The sequence below is a fragment of the Papio anubis genome, chromosome 2, assembly GCF_008728515.1.
Source record: "Papio anubis isolate 15944 chromosome 2, Panubis1.0, whole genome shotgun sequence".
In the NCBI taxonomy this organism is placed as follows: domain Eukaryota; kingdom Metazoa; phylum Chordata; class Mammalia; order Primates; family Cercopithecidae; genus Papio; species Papio anubis.
This window is the reverse complement of record NC_044977.1, coordinates 162536370-162554240: the sequence shown is the minus strand read 5'-3', so window position 1 is coordinate 162554240 and position 17871 is coordinate 162536370. Positions and strand designations below refer to the sequence as shown.

General features: G+C 46.8%; 1 protein-coding gene and 1 long non-coding RNA gene across 10 annotated transcripts in view; one reads left to right on the top strand and one right to left on the bottom strand.

The window, feature by feature from the left end:
- RFTN1 (raftlin, lipid raft linker 1) overlaps window positions 1-17871 on the top strand; it is a 202591-nt gene that overhangs the window by 135831 nt on the left and 48889 nt on the right. For all 9 annotated transcript variants that reach the window (XM_017955924.3, XM_017955925.3, XM_017955926.3 and 6 more), the window contains exons 5-6: window positions 5259-5643; window positions 13067-13270. In XM_017955924.3, coding sequence (XP_017811413.3) covers window positions 5259-5643; window positions 13067-13270 — 589 coding nt within the window. The remainder of the gene's footprint in view (window positions 1-5258; window positions 5644-13066; window positions 13271-17871) is intronic.
- LOC103882372 lies at window positions 10333-13067 on the bottom strand. The gene is made up of 2 exons (XR_644167.2): window positions 12899-13067; window positions 10333-10969 (listed from the first exon to the last, which is right to left on the bottom strand). It is a non-coding gene; the product is annotated as an uncharacterized LOC103882372 (long non-coding RNA).

Here is a 17871-nt window from a genome sequence, read left to right as displayed (position 1 = left end):
TCATTATAGAGCAACTGAGTGAAGCTGTGGATTAATCAGAACAGCCATGTTTAATTTTCAGTGTCTAAACCAGAAATTGTTACTCCTTTAAGTATTTGGGGCAGGTGGGTTCTTACAGGGAGCAGAAATGAGAAGAAGGTGGGTGAGGGTGTATTTCAGTTTAAACAGGCATCCACCTGGGCATCTTGGCACAGGTCAGATTATGTGAAGTGGGAAGAATGGTATCATTCCAGGTCCTACGTGAGAGGCTGACATGTATCATTGAAGTGGTATCAGGTTGGGCTTAGGATACTCCGAGTGAAAGCCAGGCATGGCTTTGGGTAGCTCTGTGAGGTTTGACCAGTCACAGAATGTCTTAAGCAGTTTCCTCTTCTGTAAGGTATGATTTTGAGGCCTAAGGGAATACATGTGAAAGTTCTCTGTAGAAGAGTTGTGCAATGTTAATAGTTGGTGTTTCCTGTAATCGCTGTTGTTAGAGATGTTGTGGGCATGTGTGGGAGTCTGTGGGGAGCTCTGTGGCTGAGGTGACCTGGCTCCTCATGATCTCTTCTTCCATGTTGATTTGGTTCCATGCTCATGAAGACCTTGGAAGGTCACTTTATGGAGAATGAGGAAGTAATTCCAGAAACATTGGGGGACAACTGTGGTAGGGTGTGGTGAACAGATACACTGGATTAGAAACAGGGAAGAAGATACTGTGATTCCTGCTGGAGAGACCAGATCGACAGTGGACCCGTCAGCTGTGATTGTCTGCTATGTAGGTCTGATCTTCCAAGGAAAGCCAGGGCTAGGGGTTCACACTTAGGAATAATGAACATCTGATTTGTAGCTAAACCCATGTGAGTGGAGGAAGTCACCAAGGGGAGTGTAGAGTGGAGGAGAGCTGGTAGCCGGGGATGAACCCTGAAGAATACATCGCATGCCCACCACCATGATGAACGTGAGACTGGCTCAGTGAAGGTTACTCATGCAAGAATGAGAAGCAGGATTTAATTTAGCCATAAGTACACAGTCAAATGACTTTCTGAAAAAGAGGAAAGTGTCTATACTAGGGTAAGACAGAACCGTAAGAGTCGGGGCCCCTAGGTCTAGCCAAATACTGATCTTCATAAAATCCAAATGTGGTCATCTAGTTAAAAAGGACTGCTCACCCTTCCTGGTAAACAATTTGGCAGCCTCTACCAAGCCTTTGAAAAGTTAATATCCCTTCAGTCATTAATTCTACTTCCAGGAATCTATTCAAAAGAAATAAGCAGAGCTACAAATATGCTTCCTCTTCTTGGGGGTGTGAATTTCCCTGGAACACATAGGATAAAGGCAGCATTTAACTTTGATGTTTTTAAAGTTTGGATCCTAGGCAGCACTATGGTATAAGATACAAAATTTGCACTGAAGTTGAAGGTAAAAGATGAGCATTCAAAGAAATCTTGCAGTTTTCCTCAGACTCCCACTCTCCTCAGCTCTTGAGGTTATGACTGGGTGGGGGAGAGTCGGATATGCTGGCCTGCAGGGTGAACTCAGAGCCTTTGTGGGCATGGATCCAAGGCCATATGTGATCCAGTTCTTGTTATGTCTAGTCAAGCCTCATTTCTGGGGCTCCTCTTGATTTCTCATGTCATGTTCCAGAAATATTTCTAGAAATTTCCTCAACACACCAGGGTGTTGCATACTGTCAAGCTTTTGCCCATCATGATCCTTCCTTGCCTTTACATGGATTGCCCTCTCCTTTCCCTTTACATATCTGGTGAACTCTTATTCATCCTTCAAAGCCTTCGGCAGAGTAGATCCCAAATAGGTTTTGTCTAGCATGGCATTTTGGAAAAAAAAATTGGATTTGAATACTTTAAGGTGAGGCATACATGCTCCAGTTCTGCCACATTTCTTACTCTTCCTTTTGTGTTACAACATGTCATTTGTTACATCGCTGATCCACTCTGAGAGACTTTTCTCAACCTCCCCTTCAGGCAGAAATAATCACCATTGTCACTGTCATTTCTACATCTTCACATCCATTAGTATATTATCCTCCATGAGGAATTTTTACAGTATTTACTTTTTCAATTCTAAAAGTAACATTCATGCCCCTTAGGTAAATTTGAAAATTACACAGTAATAGAAAAAAAATCACTCATAGCCCCACTCCCCAAATACAGTGCTGTTTTCATTTTGATGACTGTTTTTATGCGCAGTTTATGTATGTGTATTACATAGTTGTCATAATAAAGTCTATGAAGTTTAGAATCTTGACTTTTTACACGTCATTATAAGCATGAATTGTTCTATGATATTGTAATTATGTTTAAAGTCTGTTCACAATAATTGGCCAAATCTTCTTGAGGATTGGGGATCCTATTTTACATTCCTGGTACCTAAGCACCATGTTGGTCTGGGCCAGTGTAGGGGCTTAATAAATATTTGTTGAATTCTACAGCTGGAAAATTAATGGCTCCATCCGTACCTTCCAGGAGCTCATTTCAAGAGGGAATCATTCATTCAACAGATATTTCTTGGGGACCTGCTATATGTCAGACATCGTTCTATTACTGGGGATGCAGCAGTGCAGAATACCCCGGCCCTCATGAAATGTGTATTCTAGAGCAGTGATGCTCAAACATCAGGCTGCACTGGAATCACTTGGAGGACTTCTTAAGACACAGATTGCTGGATACCACCCTCAGAGTTTCTGACTGAATAGGTCTGTGGTGGGGCCTGAGAATTTGCATTTCCAACGGGTTTCCAGGGGATGCTGATGCTCTGGTCTGGGGACCACACTTTGAGAACCCCTGGCCTAGAGGATAAATTTGCAGTACAATATGGCAAAGGAATATGGTTGTCTGGTTTGTTGTGAGAGAAGGGCAGATGTCTGTGTCCAAGCCTCTCCAATTCCTCCAGTCCCAGTGAGAAAGGGGAGAGCTGGGATGATGTCCTGTGTCTGGAGTCCTCGCCCCTTCACTCTAGATGACAGCGGTCTCTGCAGGGCCGCAGAAGCTGAGGACTGATAAGGAGAGAGGTTAGAGATACTGTCTTTGTGCGCCATCCTTTGGCGCACTTGCCATATGTAATGTCTAAACTAAGCTTCAGTGCAACTGAAAAATGTGTGTTTTCACTCATTTTATACATGAGAAAACTGAGGCACAGAAAGTTTATATAATCTATTCTGGTTCCCCAAGACAGTGAGTCACATATCTGGGGCTCCACGTCAGGCCTTTCCAAAAGCCTTTAAACTTCGTGCTATTTCCATGACTCTGGTTGAGACTGGCCTATGGTTGAGCCCTCCATGGAAGCAGTTATTAAAATGCTTCAGTAGTCATAGCTGTTTCCTCTGCAGTAAGAGAGTAGTAGCAGAAGTTAGTGCAGGTGTCTCCTCATTTCATTCGAGGGCCGTGAAACCCATTGCCTTTCTCTTTTGGCGTATGTTGCCAGAAAGCTCAGAAGTATGCTTTGCATACAGTGGCTTTCCTCAGCCTCCAAAGTTCTTTGGTATAATTATTTCCCCGCTATTTTCTTTTAAAATTTGTGTTGCTGTGCCTTCTTTTAGGAGCTTTATAGAATAATTTTTAAAATAGGTGGATATCATAGATTAATGAGGGAAAAAAGAAAGTTTCAGAATGGAATGGATGGCTTTAAGATTTTTTTGTGTTTTGTTTTTTAACTTTTGAAGAGTGAATCGAGCCAACTCTGAGTATATGAGTGGACACATACATGCCTGCAGACATGTATGTAGTTGATGCCTTGACGTGTGTCCACTGAGTTGTGATTAAAAGAATGAACTTCGGCCCAGTCCAGACCTGGTTTTGCACTCTGGCTTTGCACTCACTGCTTGTTTTATGACTTTAATGTCTCTGGGCCCCAGTGTCCTCATCTGAAATGGAGACGGTGATACCAGGCAGCGTCATTGAAGGATGAAACGGTTTGTTGTTTTAACTTATGTAAAATGCCTAGCTCAATGTCTAGACATAGTAGGTCTATACCATAGACAGTAATTACTACTATTGTTATTTTATGTCTAGCACAGGCTAGGATTTAAAGAAAGACCGGACTGCACATTTGCAACTGCAGTTTTCCAGGTTGTGCAGTGTGGAACAAAAACGACTTTCCATTGAATGTCAGGGTGGTTCTTCCGAGGAGAGCTGTCAGGGCTGCTTCTCCTTTAGAGAGAATAGCTCCATGCTGGCAAAACTGACTCTCAAATGAGGGCAGATTAGCACTGCAGAGGCCTCAAGATTTTCTGAGGTCATCTGCTTAGGGCTTGGTGACTAAGACTTAGACAGCACTGAGGTCTGCACCGCCTTATTTATTTGTAAAATGACTTACGCATCCTTGCCTGGAAAGTCCCCTAAAGTCTACCTTCTGGCTTTGGCTGGCTCTTGCTTTATTTTATTAGGTTATTATTTTCCATTTTTCTTTCAAATTTATGACTTATACTCAATCCAGTTGCCTTGGGCTATGTTTTAGGGAAAGGGAGAGTTCAAGTACCTCGGTACTCCAGGTGGGTGTTCGTCCCCCATCCCGTTGGTACAGGGAGTGAGAAGGAACCATCACCTCGCTGCTGGATGGTGTGGACCAGGACTTGGAGAGCCAAGAGTCAGTCTGTGGCTGTAGGCTGGGCATGATCTGTGGGCTCCGTTGACCTTCCCTAGGCCTGAGAGCACCAGGGAGCAAGGTGCCCATCAGATGGTACATCTCAGGGAGGTTGTGCCCACAGCCTTGGCACAGGGGTGATTTTCCCACCTCTGCCCTTCTCTGCCAAAACTATTGTCCAAAAAGGAAGCTCTTTGGGCCATAAAATGCCATCTGTTGTTTGCATATGGTTATATAGACAAGCTGTAGTTATACAGTAGTCTGATGAGCAGGAAGTCAGTGATTCATCCGAAAAAAAGTAACCAAAAAAAAAACCAAACTCCTAACAAAACGAACTTCCTCTTTCAAACTCTTTGTTTAGAACTTTTTCCAGTCTCTTTAAAAAATGTTAATAAGGATGAATGCAGTGTTTCAAAGTGGTGATTTCAACCCTTCAAAGCCAAATGCTGTATCTATCCATCAGACAACATAGTTAAACAAACAAACAAAAAAACCGTCTTCAGACTAGGGTGTGGGGGCAGGTGCCCCTGAGGACATGGGGCTCCTGCCAGCTTGGAAATCTTCCTGTGCCCCTGAAATAGCCTCGCAGGCCTCGGGGAGGCGCTTTGCACGCTGCACATGTCCCTTTGATAGACCATTCCATTCACTTGGTTCCCTTCCTTTTGTTTGCCTCACAGATCCAGGAGGCTGCAAGCCAGGGCCTGAAATTCGTTGGTGTTATACCTCAGTACCATTCCCCTGTGAATTCAGCAGGCAGCAGCGCTCCAGTGTCTACTGCCAACAGCACCGAGGATGCCAGAGATGCAAAAATCGCACGTGGGGATCACGCGTCACTGGAGAATGAGAAGCCGGGGACTGGGGACATGTGCGGTGCTCTGGCTGGGGGAAACCAAAGCCCAGAGCCCAGCTCAGGCCCCAGAGGGGAGGTGCCCATCGCCGAGCAGCCCAGCTCACCCTCTGGAGAGGGAGATGGTGGAGAACTTTCACCACGGGGGGTGAGCAAGACACTGGATGGACTGGAGAGCGACCCCTTGGAGGTGCATGAAGAGCCACTCTCAGGGAGTAAGTATGTCAGCACTGGGAGTTTTGACCCACTTAAAGAGCAGTTAACAGCTTTTCATTAATCCCCCATGGTATCTCAGAGAAAAAGGAATGGAATTAGAGTGTAGAGACAACAGTCCATCAAACAGGAGAAACTTTATCAAGCAGTTATCTGTGCCACCTGACTGTTTACTTACTGAAGTTGTGACTTCTGGGGAGTACAGAACCACATGAAATTGACTTACAGTTTGCTCCAAAATGTCGCGTTTGAAGTGGATTCTAGACTCTGAGTTCTTTTATCTCCTGTGCTCTCGAAATTGCCCTTGAATTATCCAGCTTTCACACAGGAAGTGTCAGCCTGCCAGGCACCAATGAAAACCTACACACCACTTGTTAAAATACCTGCCTAAAGCAAGACATTTTACAGCTGAGCAAACTGGAGTTTAGAGAGGAAATCTGTTGCCCAGTCTGGAAATAGGCAGTTCGGGCCTGTGAATCCAGGTGGACTTACGCACCATCCCTTCACGCCTCTCTGCGTGGTCTTTCCTGTGTGATAGACTTACAAGATTTACTGAGGCCCTTAACAAGATTTACAGGGAGCAAAGTTTCCCTCCGTTTCTCTGTATTTCCTTTTTCTCTACTTTCTTCCAGAAATCGACCATCCATACTTCCCCCCTTTCTCCAGGAAATCTAGCATCCAGTCATTTCCTGAGAGCAAGGTACTTGCATGAGCCATGTGGCCCCTTTCTAGCCTTTGGAAGGCAAACAAGTATGAAGACTGACAGAAGACCCCCAGGGCTTAGGAGGGCTTTCTGTTTAGGCCTTTCTGGCTGATCTCCCTGGTTAATATTGTTATTATCATTTATTTACTAATTCTTGAAATTAGCCTCTTACAAGTGATAATGAACAGGTGATGCTTTGAGAAGGGAAAACAAGGAGAAACAATTTATTTTGTTACATCAGAACTTCTTGAGAAGAAAATTATGGGATGGTTAATTCCAGGGGCTTATTAGCAAAGTTGACTTAGAGGGAGCTATTGGAGCTGCCTCAGTGCTGTGATATAGTAAGACTAATCAAGGCATTGAGCCTTCTTACTACGCACTGAAGTAGAGCCCTTTATTTGTGTGATTTTTCGCTGTTTGAGGCAGATGTCTGCTGCCCTCATGGAGTAGCTGAACATGCATTTAAGCTCAGTGTGTCCTCCTCATGAACACCCAGGTCTTAGTCCAGAAACCTCCATCTTCTCATGGAGGTTGGGCTGGATGTATGTGCTCTGAATCCTGGGCGGGAAGATGGACCTCATTGGAGTCCTTCTCTAAGTCCAGGACTGTGGGAGGGCGAGGGTCAGGCCAGGCAGAGGCCCCCAGGAGAAAGGGCAGGAGTGATGAAGAGGTGGGGAGCATGGTGCTCAAGAATCTAGCATCTGTTTACATTCTAGCCTGCCTTCTGTGCCTCAGTTTCTCACTCTGTGAAATAGGGATAGAACAATAGTTTCTCATGGAAAGGTTAAAGATGTACATTTAAAGCACTCAGCACTGTTTGACTCATGAGTATGAGCTGCCATTATTGGGGTACAGGCTCGTAGTCCTGATGCTTGACCTCTACCTCTCATGGAATCTTGGCTTTGAGAAAGGAGGCATTTACTACTGAGGTCTCCTCAGGAGTTTTCAGAACCTTCCTATGTTCCAGAGCCCACCTTCCTCCGAGACTCCTTCCAGACTTCCTGCCTTCTGTGAGAGGATTATTCACTGGAACCTCCCCAGGTGCCCAGGACCTTCCTGCTACCCTGTGGCCACTCACCTCCCTCACCCAGAATCTCGCCTGATGGCTGAACACACAGAAAAATTGACACCCAAAGCATTTTGGCTCCTATCCCATCACCCAAGTCCCTGTTCTCTCCTGGAGAAACAGACCCTGCCGGGGAGGAAGGGGTGAATGCGTGTGTTTCCGGAGGTGTTCAGCCCACCAGTGGATGAGAATTTCAGCTCTGCAGGGGTAGGCCGGGAAAAGGGATTAAAGCCTCCTTCGAGCCCAGTCTCCCTAGGCAGGTAGACACTGCCTGTCTCTACACATAGAGCAGTCCCTTTATCTCTGCTCGGGCTGCAAATCTCTGGAATTCAGGCAGCTCACTGTATCCCTTTCTCCTCCTTTGGTGGAATAAATGAGCCTTTGGGTTTTTCATACAGGGATCATTTCACATATAAGCCTTTCACTGGTCACGATGGCAGTCACCCTCCAGGTGCAGTTCTGTGTCCTCCTTGTGTTATCTCAGTTACTCCTCACAAAAGCTTTATGGCAGAAGATGCTATTACTATGTCCATTTTACAAATAGGGAGCGTCACCTTTTATACCCCCATACAGTTAAATTTCTTCATCACAGCTTGAGCATTTGGCCTCCCTGAAGGCTGGACGTCCAGGGACCCTGTCCCCACTGGTTGTGACCCTCACCTACCTGACCCCCGGCCTCTCTCCTCATCTCTCTCCCGGGAAGTCCACTCCCCATCACTCCCCCACAGGCACACACAGTGCCCCCAGGCGCCCTCCCCACTGCCCGCTCAGCTCCCAGCTTGCCTTCTCTCCGGGCCCCCTAAGGACGCTGAAGTGTTTTTACTCCTCTTCTGCCAGGTGGGCTTAAATAGGCAATCACAGCAAGACAATTAAAAAAAAATCCAGAGGGAGTCTCCCTCCTCTTCCCTCTGTCTCCTCAGTTAATTTATTTCCTTTAGAGGAGGCCTTGGGGAGAGGAATCTAGGCAGTGCCTGCTCAGACAGGACTTTCCAGTGGATTCTCTGTGCGGAAGCAGGGGCAGGTCGTGTCTCCCCATCTCTGCGGGCTCTGCGCAGCCGTCACGCCTCCTTGCCCCTGCAGGTTCTGGGGGAGGCCCGCCGCGTGCCGTGTGTTCCTCTTCCTGCTTGCTGACTTTTGTTTCCTGGTCTAGGGGAATTTCCTTTTGGTTGAAGGTCCATGCTGTGCCATGATCACCTGAGCCTGTGCAGGGACAGCCTCAGCATCAAACGTTGCCACAACTTCCATCAGAGAAACCAGGAGGCTAGACAGGTTCACGAAAATTCTAATCATTCTCACTGTCACCAAAATAATAAGTCTTCCAAGCACTGCTCTTCCTACCCTGTACCTCCTCACTTAAAATGCTTAGAAATGTCAGCCAGAAACCCCAGCCTGTGATGCCAATCACATTTCTGACTGAGAGGATTTTATTCAGTAGCCCTCCCTGGCTGCCAGCTCATTGTGAATGGCCAAAACCTGGGGGTTGGGCTTTCCTGATGTGAGGGCTCCTTCCCTTCCCACTCCCTCGGGATAGTTGGACCCCATGATGCGGCCCCCTCCCAGATCTGCCACCTGCCACCATCTCTCTGGCCTTTTACTCAGTCCATTAACAAACAGCTATTGAGCTCCCACCCGTGGTCATCAGCCCCTGCCTTCTGTGTCCTGATGAAATTAGTCTCTTGTTAGATTTGGGAAAGAGCCCAGGGTTTGGGGTTTGAAAGACTCTTGGCTGTGCCACTTACTGGCTTGTGATTTCTGGGGGATCCACTTAACGCTTCTGGGCACAGAACCAGTGCCACCCCCTCCCATCAAGGTTGGGAGAGTCACATGAGATGGTGAAGGTGAAAGGCCCTTATAAATAAGGGATACATGCCTGTGGCTGCTGTCATCCTTAGAGGTGGATTCCCGTGGATTGTTGTGCATGCAGTGGACCCTGCACTTTGCCTTTCCTGCTGCCCTGGCAAGTGGGCCTCACGCTGGCCCAGAGGTGCCCTGCTATTAGTACCCAAGCCTGAGCGAAGCTTGAGCAGCCTTGCCCAGATCTAGGCATCTGGATGGAGCAGCCTGGGGCCCTTCTACCCTCTTGCCCTGCCTCGCCACCATGGTGCCCACTGCCTCCCTTCCCAATGCAAACCTTTCTGCTTAGTCCCTTCTGCCCATGACCTCAGCAGCCTGCAGTCCCCACCCAGTTTGGGCTGCCCAGCCAAGTGTGATGCCACTTGTTCCTTCCAGTGCAGCTAACGACCAGCTGCCTCCTCCTCCTCCATCTAGCCCTTGGAACCCCAGATTTTCAGCTAGGCTCTAAACTCTTCTCTCCAGACCACAGGTCTCCTGGGACAGCAGGGCCCAGCCAGTCCCCTGCTTACCCTCAAGACCTGGGCTCTCTGGGGCCCCACCTGAAGGCAAACTGCAGCCTTCCATCCTGTGCCTGAGTCCCCATGCCCAGGCACAGACCTCAGGGCCGGACACCTGCCTCTTTCCTCCCTACTCCCTAGTAGCCTGGCAAGGCCTGAATGGACCAGGCTCCCAGGCCGGCGGGACTCAGCCACCCCCACCCTTGGGCCCCACGCTCCCTTAACCTGCCCTCGCTTTCTCCTCTGGTTGGCTTAGAGGTCAATACAGTGAACATATGTATAACAGGAGGGATCTAAATGAGACAAGGTGGGGGAAAGGGAGAGACGAGAAGACAGCCCCGATGCTCCTTGGGTGCTCTGCCAGTGCAGTCCTTCAGCTACTCCCAGAACGTTCTCAACCCCTTTGGGACTCACTGTCCCATGTCTGGAAAAATATTCCAGCTGGTCATGGCGGAGTCACAGAGCAGCTGAGAAAATTTAAACAAACATGGGGCTTCTTTTTGGAATCTTTGGTGCTTGCTCACGTGAGGATGTGTGTTGGAGAATGAGAATATTAAAACATCAAAGGACATCACTTTTGGACAGTTTCTCTTGGCTGGTTTCCATGTGGGTAGAGAAAGGACTGGGGACAAGGAGATGATGGGACAGAGGAGTGTACAAGGGTTACGCATATGCAATCAGGTTTCTCCCAATATTTCATCGCTGCTGATGCTTTGGAGGCTCTTCGTTCCAATGCTGTTTCCTTTTCCTGAGAAATTTATTTCTGTCTCTGGCTTCAGTCTGGCCCCCTGGGGAGGATCAAGCCGGGAAAGCTGTCAGCACCATCTACCTTTTCTGAGGGTCTCTGTCTTCCTCCACTGCACCCCCAGCATTCTCACTTCTCCTTTGGTCTTCCCGTTTTTCTGGTTCATTACGCATTTGGGAAAGTTGTGTTTTTGTCTTGCCATTGAGTGCCAGTTCCTTCTGTGTGATCAAGTGTTACCATGTAGTTTTGGACTTTGGCCACTTCCAAATTCCCCACCTACTTCCCCCATACAGAGGCTGTGATTTTTTTTCTTCTTCTTCTTAATTCATTTGCATTTGTGCTTGACTGTAGCAGGCTGTAGCGAGTGGTGCTGTGGCCCATGTTGGGGTCACCTTTGGACATCTCTGGCCAAGCCCACAGCTTCCTTAGCCTCTCTACCTGCAGACATTCTCGGGAATGGGCCCTGGGGAATGAATGATTCAGGAGTGACTTTCAGTTTATAAGGATAAATGTCCCACGTTCCTTGCCCTTGGTGGGTGAATCTGAGGTGTGTTTTACATAGTATCTCAGGGCCCCTGTTGGGATTGAGCCCTAGTTGCCCCAGCGGTAACGTGCTCTTCAGTGCATTCATTCACTGGTATCATCTCCATCTCATCCCTGTTTTCCATTCCTACTCCTTCCCTCTTTCCTGGGATCTCTTCCCAAATAAACTACTTGCACAGGAAAGCTTGCAGGGTCTGCTTTAGAAGGAATCCAAATAAACCCAGGAACTCACTAAAACCTTGCTTATCCTCTTGCCCTCGGTAGCTGCAGCTTTTAATTGAACCCGTGACACCTAGGACTGGAAAACACCCGATCATCCAGTTCACCTCCTGCCCACCCCAGCCCCAATTTATGGCTGGATTCCCTCCATTACGAACCTCCTCTGTGTCGCTCCATTTCTACAGTTTGTATTTTGAACTCACAAACTAGTCTAGTGATTGCCAGCTCCATACACCAATACCTAATTTCTGGTGTGGAAGTACTTCTGGCCTGGGGATGGCTTCCTGAGTAAGCAGGAGGGCTGAGAAAAGCAACTTGGGATGGGGAGGATGAACAGGCTAGAACTGGTGTTGAAAATCCAGGTGCCACTTCTAAAAATGGGCACCTTCCTTTCCTAGTTGTTCTATTGGATGGAAACCCTAAAATGACTGCTGTTTGTTCAGGTATTGCTGATGACAAAGTAATATGGCCCAGCATTGTCCCTAGAGATCTCTGCTGGTGTTCGCTCAGATGGGGCTGTGAAAAGACTTTGTGACCTGTATGAGATAATTTTAGATGTTAGATGAACATATTTGGTGTTAATGTGCTTTATCGTCACCCCTTGTTTTTGGCAAGTGGTAGTGGACTGCCGTCACAGTCATGAAACAGTTTCCTTTAAAAAAAAAAAAGTATTTGTTTAAATAAAGGAAAGTGAGTCCATTAAAAAAAATCAACTAGTACTTGGATACCACAAAACATTGTGAGATACTGAAATTTGAGAAACAGCATCAGAGAGTGTAGGTTCAGGTGTCTCATGCAGGGAACATGAATGTGCTTTGTCCTTCTTGCTAATGTCAACCATTGTTTATGACCTTTAAATTCTTGTTTCAAAGAAGGGTGGGGATTTTCTTATGATTTAACAAGATATTTTTGGAAACCAAAGCATATTCCTGACTAGCCTGTGTAAGCAAGACTGTTTAAGCTGGGTCAACTGATTGCTTGACTAAATGAGGAGCACAAAAATAGACTCTCAGACTTAGATTGAAATTCCAGGTATTTGCTTCTGGAGGCTGCTACTGCTAACCCATGCCCAGCCGCACGTAGGCAGGCGCGGCTCAGCTGCTGGGTAGCAGTGACTATTGATTGCTGAAGAACTGAGCTATAAATGAAGGAACCGAAAGCTCAGCGCCTCATCCCCAGTGCCTTCTTGGCTGTTTGGACCGACCTGCCACTCCAGGCAGGAACTCTCATTTACGGGAACATATTTATTTTTACATATCAATGATGTATTTTTGATGTACTTGATTAAGTATTATGGGTTCAGCCCCAGGAAACACTACTGCAGTTTATAAATAGTGAGTTCAGGAGTCTACAAGGTTCCTGGAATTAGAGCAGTATTTTTGTTTTTATGTGTCTCTGTACATTTACTTTTTCAAAGACCACTCTCTCCCAAATATGTCTGCTTTTATTTATAAAACACATCTTTGTATGACTTTCTAGAACCATCTGCTGTGTTCTTTTCTCAAACACCTAGCTGTGCACAGTAATCCCAGATAACAGCTATTCATTATATTCCAGATTAAAAACCTAAGTCCCCCATCAGAAGCCCAACCTTTCAGGTCCATGTTACTTTAAGCCAGCCTCAACTTACTACTTCGAATGAGGCTTTATTATCTGGCAGCAATACAGCCTCACAGAGATTTCAGCATTCATCATATCATTTATTCAGGCTCCTGAGAGATTCCAATAAACCCGATGAAGCAGATTTTTATCATCAGTTGACCTCTTCTCTCCCCACTGCCTTTACAAATCCCAACAGAAATGGAGATCTTCACCCTTTTCAACAAACCGAAAAGCCATCAGAAGTGCCGGCAATACTACCCTGTCACCATTCCTCTCCGTGTCTCCAAGAATGGCCAGACAGTGAACGGCTTGGACGCCAACTGGTTAGAGCACATGAGCGACCACTTCCGGAAAGGAGGCATGCTGGTGAACGCCGTCTTCTACCTTGGAACGGTGAACGGTATGTTTGGAATTCACAGTCCTTGGTGGCCCTTTGTGAACTTTGCTTCTAACTCTTGAAATCTTAGTCCCTCTTCAGAGCCTGCTTCACTCAGAAAGCTCTGCAGCCAATAACCATGCTGCATTTTATTTCTAATTAACACATCTTGAGGAACTTTCCATAAAGCCCAGGGCCTGTGCTCTCTAAACCTCTCTAGGAGTCAGCCAGGTATCTTCTGAAATGACAGAGAAAGTGGAGTGATTCTATTTCATGGAAGGTGGCCTCAGTCTCTGTTGCTTTTAAAGGCTTTTAAAAAGATTGTTCCCTGGATTTGTTAATTACCCCCTGGGATTGTGCCATTCCAAAGTGCAAATTGTTTGTAGACACTATTACAGTTGAAGTAGCAGTAGCAGCACCTTGAAATTAACAGCAGAGAAATAAATTGAACAGCCTGGTTTCTGTAAGCTTCACTGAGACACACACTGTTCCCAGGTCTCCCAGCACCCGGTACGCCCTCCCCAGTAATGTGCTGTCTCTAGTGGTTTGCTGCATGGGATAGCACTATTGATGTCAGCTCTCCTAAGGCAGAAAGTCTGCCCACAGTGGGAAAATGTGTCAAACAAAGAAAGGGTTTTGGGTTAACGAGAAGGCAAGTTGAGTCACCAGGGTGTGTCAAATCTGGGAGGCAATTTGGGGAGTGGGACCAACGTGCCAGCACGTGCGTATCCTGAGGGCTGCCAGTCAGCAAGATTCCTAAGTGAAACGTAACACCAAATTTGTCAATCCCAGCAAAACCTGGCAGGGGGCGTCAACAGTACCGTGTGTTGTTGTTGAGCCGTTTTCTCTCAAGCATTAGCAGAGTCATGAACAGAGTTTGGCTTCTACATTGTTTGCAGTTCTTGAAATGCCAGCAAGCATCCTGAGAATGAGACCATTCTGAATTCTAAATGAATGTACTTTAAATCATCCAAAGCCTTAGAACATGATAGAGCACAGACAGGTCTTAATTTTGCATGCAAGTCTCTAAGTATCATTGTCTAATGTTGACATGTTATCATAGTAGCAGCAGGCGTTGTATAGTGTAATGGTCCATAACCATTTGTTGAATGCATGAATGACACAAGAAAGGTGATTGGCTTGTTAAGAATACATCCAGAGCAGGGCTGTCCAATAGAAGTGCCCGTGATGATGGAGGTGTTTGTTCTGTATCTGGGTTGTCCAGTATGGCGGCCACCAGCTGCCTGCGGCTACTAAGCACTTGAAATGTGGATACTGCGGCTGAATAATTGAGTTTTAAAATTCATTTAACTTTCATTAATTTAAGTTTACATAACTCTATGTGGCTAGTGGCTAGGGTCACTGGTCAGTGTGCACTTGGTCAGTGCAGTTCTAGAATATCATGTCTTTAATACAACTAATGTAGGGTTACTTCTGTGCCCTAGTGGCAAGGTGGGTAACTTCTCTCTACACAAGGAAGTCCTCCATGGGTACCTGCAAAGTTCCCCAAAGCCAGGAGTTGTCACAGTCTGGTTTGAGATGCATTATAAAACACCAGTCGCAGTACATGCTTGGGGCCAACTTGGGACAGATGTTTACAGCCTGACTTACCAGTGTTAGGGGAGGCCAGGGAGGAACCTTTGGCTCCCTGTTTCCTGCAGGGACACCCCATTGCCTGTCTTGGGTTGTGGCAACAGTGGCTCCTTTCATCCCCCTCGGTGCCCATAGATGCTCTCTGTGGCCGTGCATAGTTTTACATTCCTCCCTAGGAAACTGATGGTTAGTTGTTGAAGGTGTATAGGGAGGTGCTGGAGATAGTGGATACCCAAGTGGCCACTTGGAATTTCTTCCCCTCTTAGGAAAACTAGGGCATCAAAAGGAAGGTTTTCTCTTTGACCCCACTGCCTGAGCATGTCAGGGGCCCTAAGACCCCCAAGAAAGAACACCTGGAACGTTCACAAACCCATTTACCGTTCCTCTACCATCATGGTTTGGCGATCAGGGCTGAGTTAGCCCCCTCTACTCCCCGTCACCCTACTCTTCAACCTGGAGTCCAGAAACACAGACAACTTAGACAGCTTTTTCTTCAGATTTGACTTGAGTGTTTGAAATACTGTTATAGCCTCCCTTGGCTTTAACCGCATTAAATTCATTCTTCCTGTCCTGAAGACAGAACATGAAATTTCCCCTGGCAAGCGCAACTATGAAGTCCTCCACAGGGCCCAGGCATCTTCCTGTATGCAGCCCATATCTTAAAGCTCCACCATAGCTGTTTGTATCTATGTCAGGGAGGGCTGCAAAATTCTCAGAACAAAATGAATTGAAACCCACTCTGATTTTAAACACAATTTCACCCTTTATATGTCTTTTGGGAGGGAGAGTGTGACTGGGAGTAATGCTTACTGGGTTAGGGTGTTTCTGCTCTGGAAAAGTTCAAGGTTTCCGTTGGCCAGGGATGAAATACGTGTGTGTTCTTTTCCCAGAATTAAGAAAAAAAATGGCAAGCTAATCATAATCATAAGAGGAACCTATTTCTAATGAGATAATTAGTGTCCTTACAAATAAATCTGGCAGAGCTAGAAGCACATCTTTAAGCTGTTTGCCATCTGGAAAGGCACCAGTCATGACTCCTAAATAGAAATTTATATTCCAAAGTATTTTCTACAGTGTCATAAAGCTCATGAGAACGTTGTCCCATAAACAAGGTGATGTTTCAGCCCAAATTACCCAGTGCAGACTCCAGAGCTTCTGTTCTGGAGGCATTACTCCCCTCCCCATGCCTCCCACCCCAGGACATAGAAAGACTTGTACATTCCTCAAGTTTGGGCTCCTGCTCATGGTCTCCAGGACTTCTCTCCCTGGGTCATTCATTAAACCTTAGACTGACCAGGTGTCTTGGACTGGGGGAGGCTCTGCCCGTGAGCTCTGGCAAGCTTAGGGCACAGAGGAGGGGCGTAGTGACGACCGTGGACACCTAGCGGGTGCTTTGTGTGGGTGCTGGGCTCAGCAATTCAAACTTAGCATTGACTTCATCCTCGCAATACCTCAGTGAAGTAGGTACTGTTGTTATGCCTGTGTTATAGCTGTGGAAACTGAGGCACAGAGACATTATGTCATTGTCAAGGTTACTGGCTAGTAAGAGCAAGAAGGTGGCAGAAGAAAGAAGGGAGTAGGCAGATAAAAGGACCATGAGGTGGGCGGGATAGAAGAGGAAAGACGTGGCTATGCTGGCAGGAGTTGTGGCCCCCAGCGGGACTTTGGCGGCTCTCCTGGTGGGGAGAGGAGGACTCCAGGGTAACTCTAGGGAGGTGGCAGGACCCGATGGAAGCAAGAATGAGTCCAGGGGCCACACAGCAGAGCAGCCAGGCACTCAGGAACATGTCGGCCAGTGAGATGAAGGCCAGGCTCTCTATTTCTAGAGGATGGGAAAGACTAGGAGGAGAGACCCCAAGCTGAGCTGGCTGTTGTGGAGGAGTTGGGTGGGAGTCAGGAGTTCGGGATAAGATTGAGGCTGCCCAACCCTGAAGACCCAGTGAGGAGGCTGATTTTTCACAAGGCTTCTGGGCCTGCAGAATTGCTGCTGCCATCACCAGCCACTGAGGCTGCTGCTGCTGCCACCATCTCGCTTGCCCTGCCTTGCCTAGCATTGCTCTTGTTCTGTCCTATCCCCTGCCCCCAACTACCCTCTTTGCCCTGCCTTCCCTGCTCCACCCCCCTGCCCACTCCTGCTCCTTGTTCCTCATACCCTTGGCCTGTCCTTGCCCTTTCCTACCCTGGCAGTCCTCCATCTCTTTGTTTCAGAAATGGCCTTTGCAGCTGATTATCCAAACCAGAATCTTCTCCAGCAACAGTCAGTGTTTGCGGTGACTGTATCCTCACTTCTCTTTTTGCCTAGAAGAGCTTTTTTCTTTCCCTGACTGCTTGAAAGGAACCTAGCCTCTCATTCTGCAGAATGGCCTGCATGATGGCTTCATCTGATCAGCGCTCACGGTGTCACTGATCTTATTTCTCCAACCTCTATTTCTCGTAACCTGGAAGTTAGTTCTAAGGCCTTGATAAATTAAGAATTATGACAAGAATCTATTCCAGGCAATGTGTTCTCCATGCTGTATCACATAGGGGTCACATGACACCCAGATGTCTCTCTGTTCCCCCCTTTTTAAAAGATTAGGTCTCCCTTGAGACTTTCTCCGGTGCCCCAGCTGCATCTAAATCCAAGTTAACACTTGGTATTTATACCACCTTTTTTGACACCTAGCGTATCCTCCATGATCATATATTTGCAAAATACATATGTAAACCACATGTACATGGTTTAAATAAATATGTATTAAATATGTGGGGTATACATTTTATATAGACATATTCACAACCAACCCCCCAGGCAGGTCCTACTTTTTGTACTTTCTTAACATCACGGTGCCTGTATTCAGAAGGTGACTAATGATAATTCTGGATGATGCTCAACAATGTCAGTGGTGATGAGGGGAAAAGCTGATATTGGAGTGTTTCACCAGGAACCAGCAGGTTTTAGGGTGGGACTGGTAAAAGAGGGAGAATGAAGTAGTAGCAGGTGTTTCTGATAGCCACTCCCTTGGGACACCACCCGTCTCCAGGAATGTCTG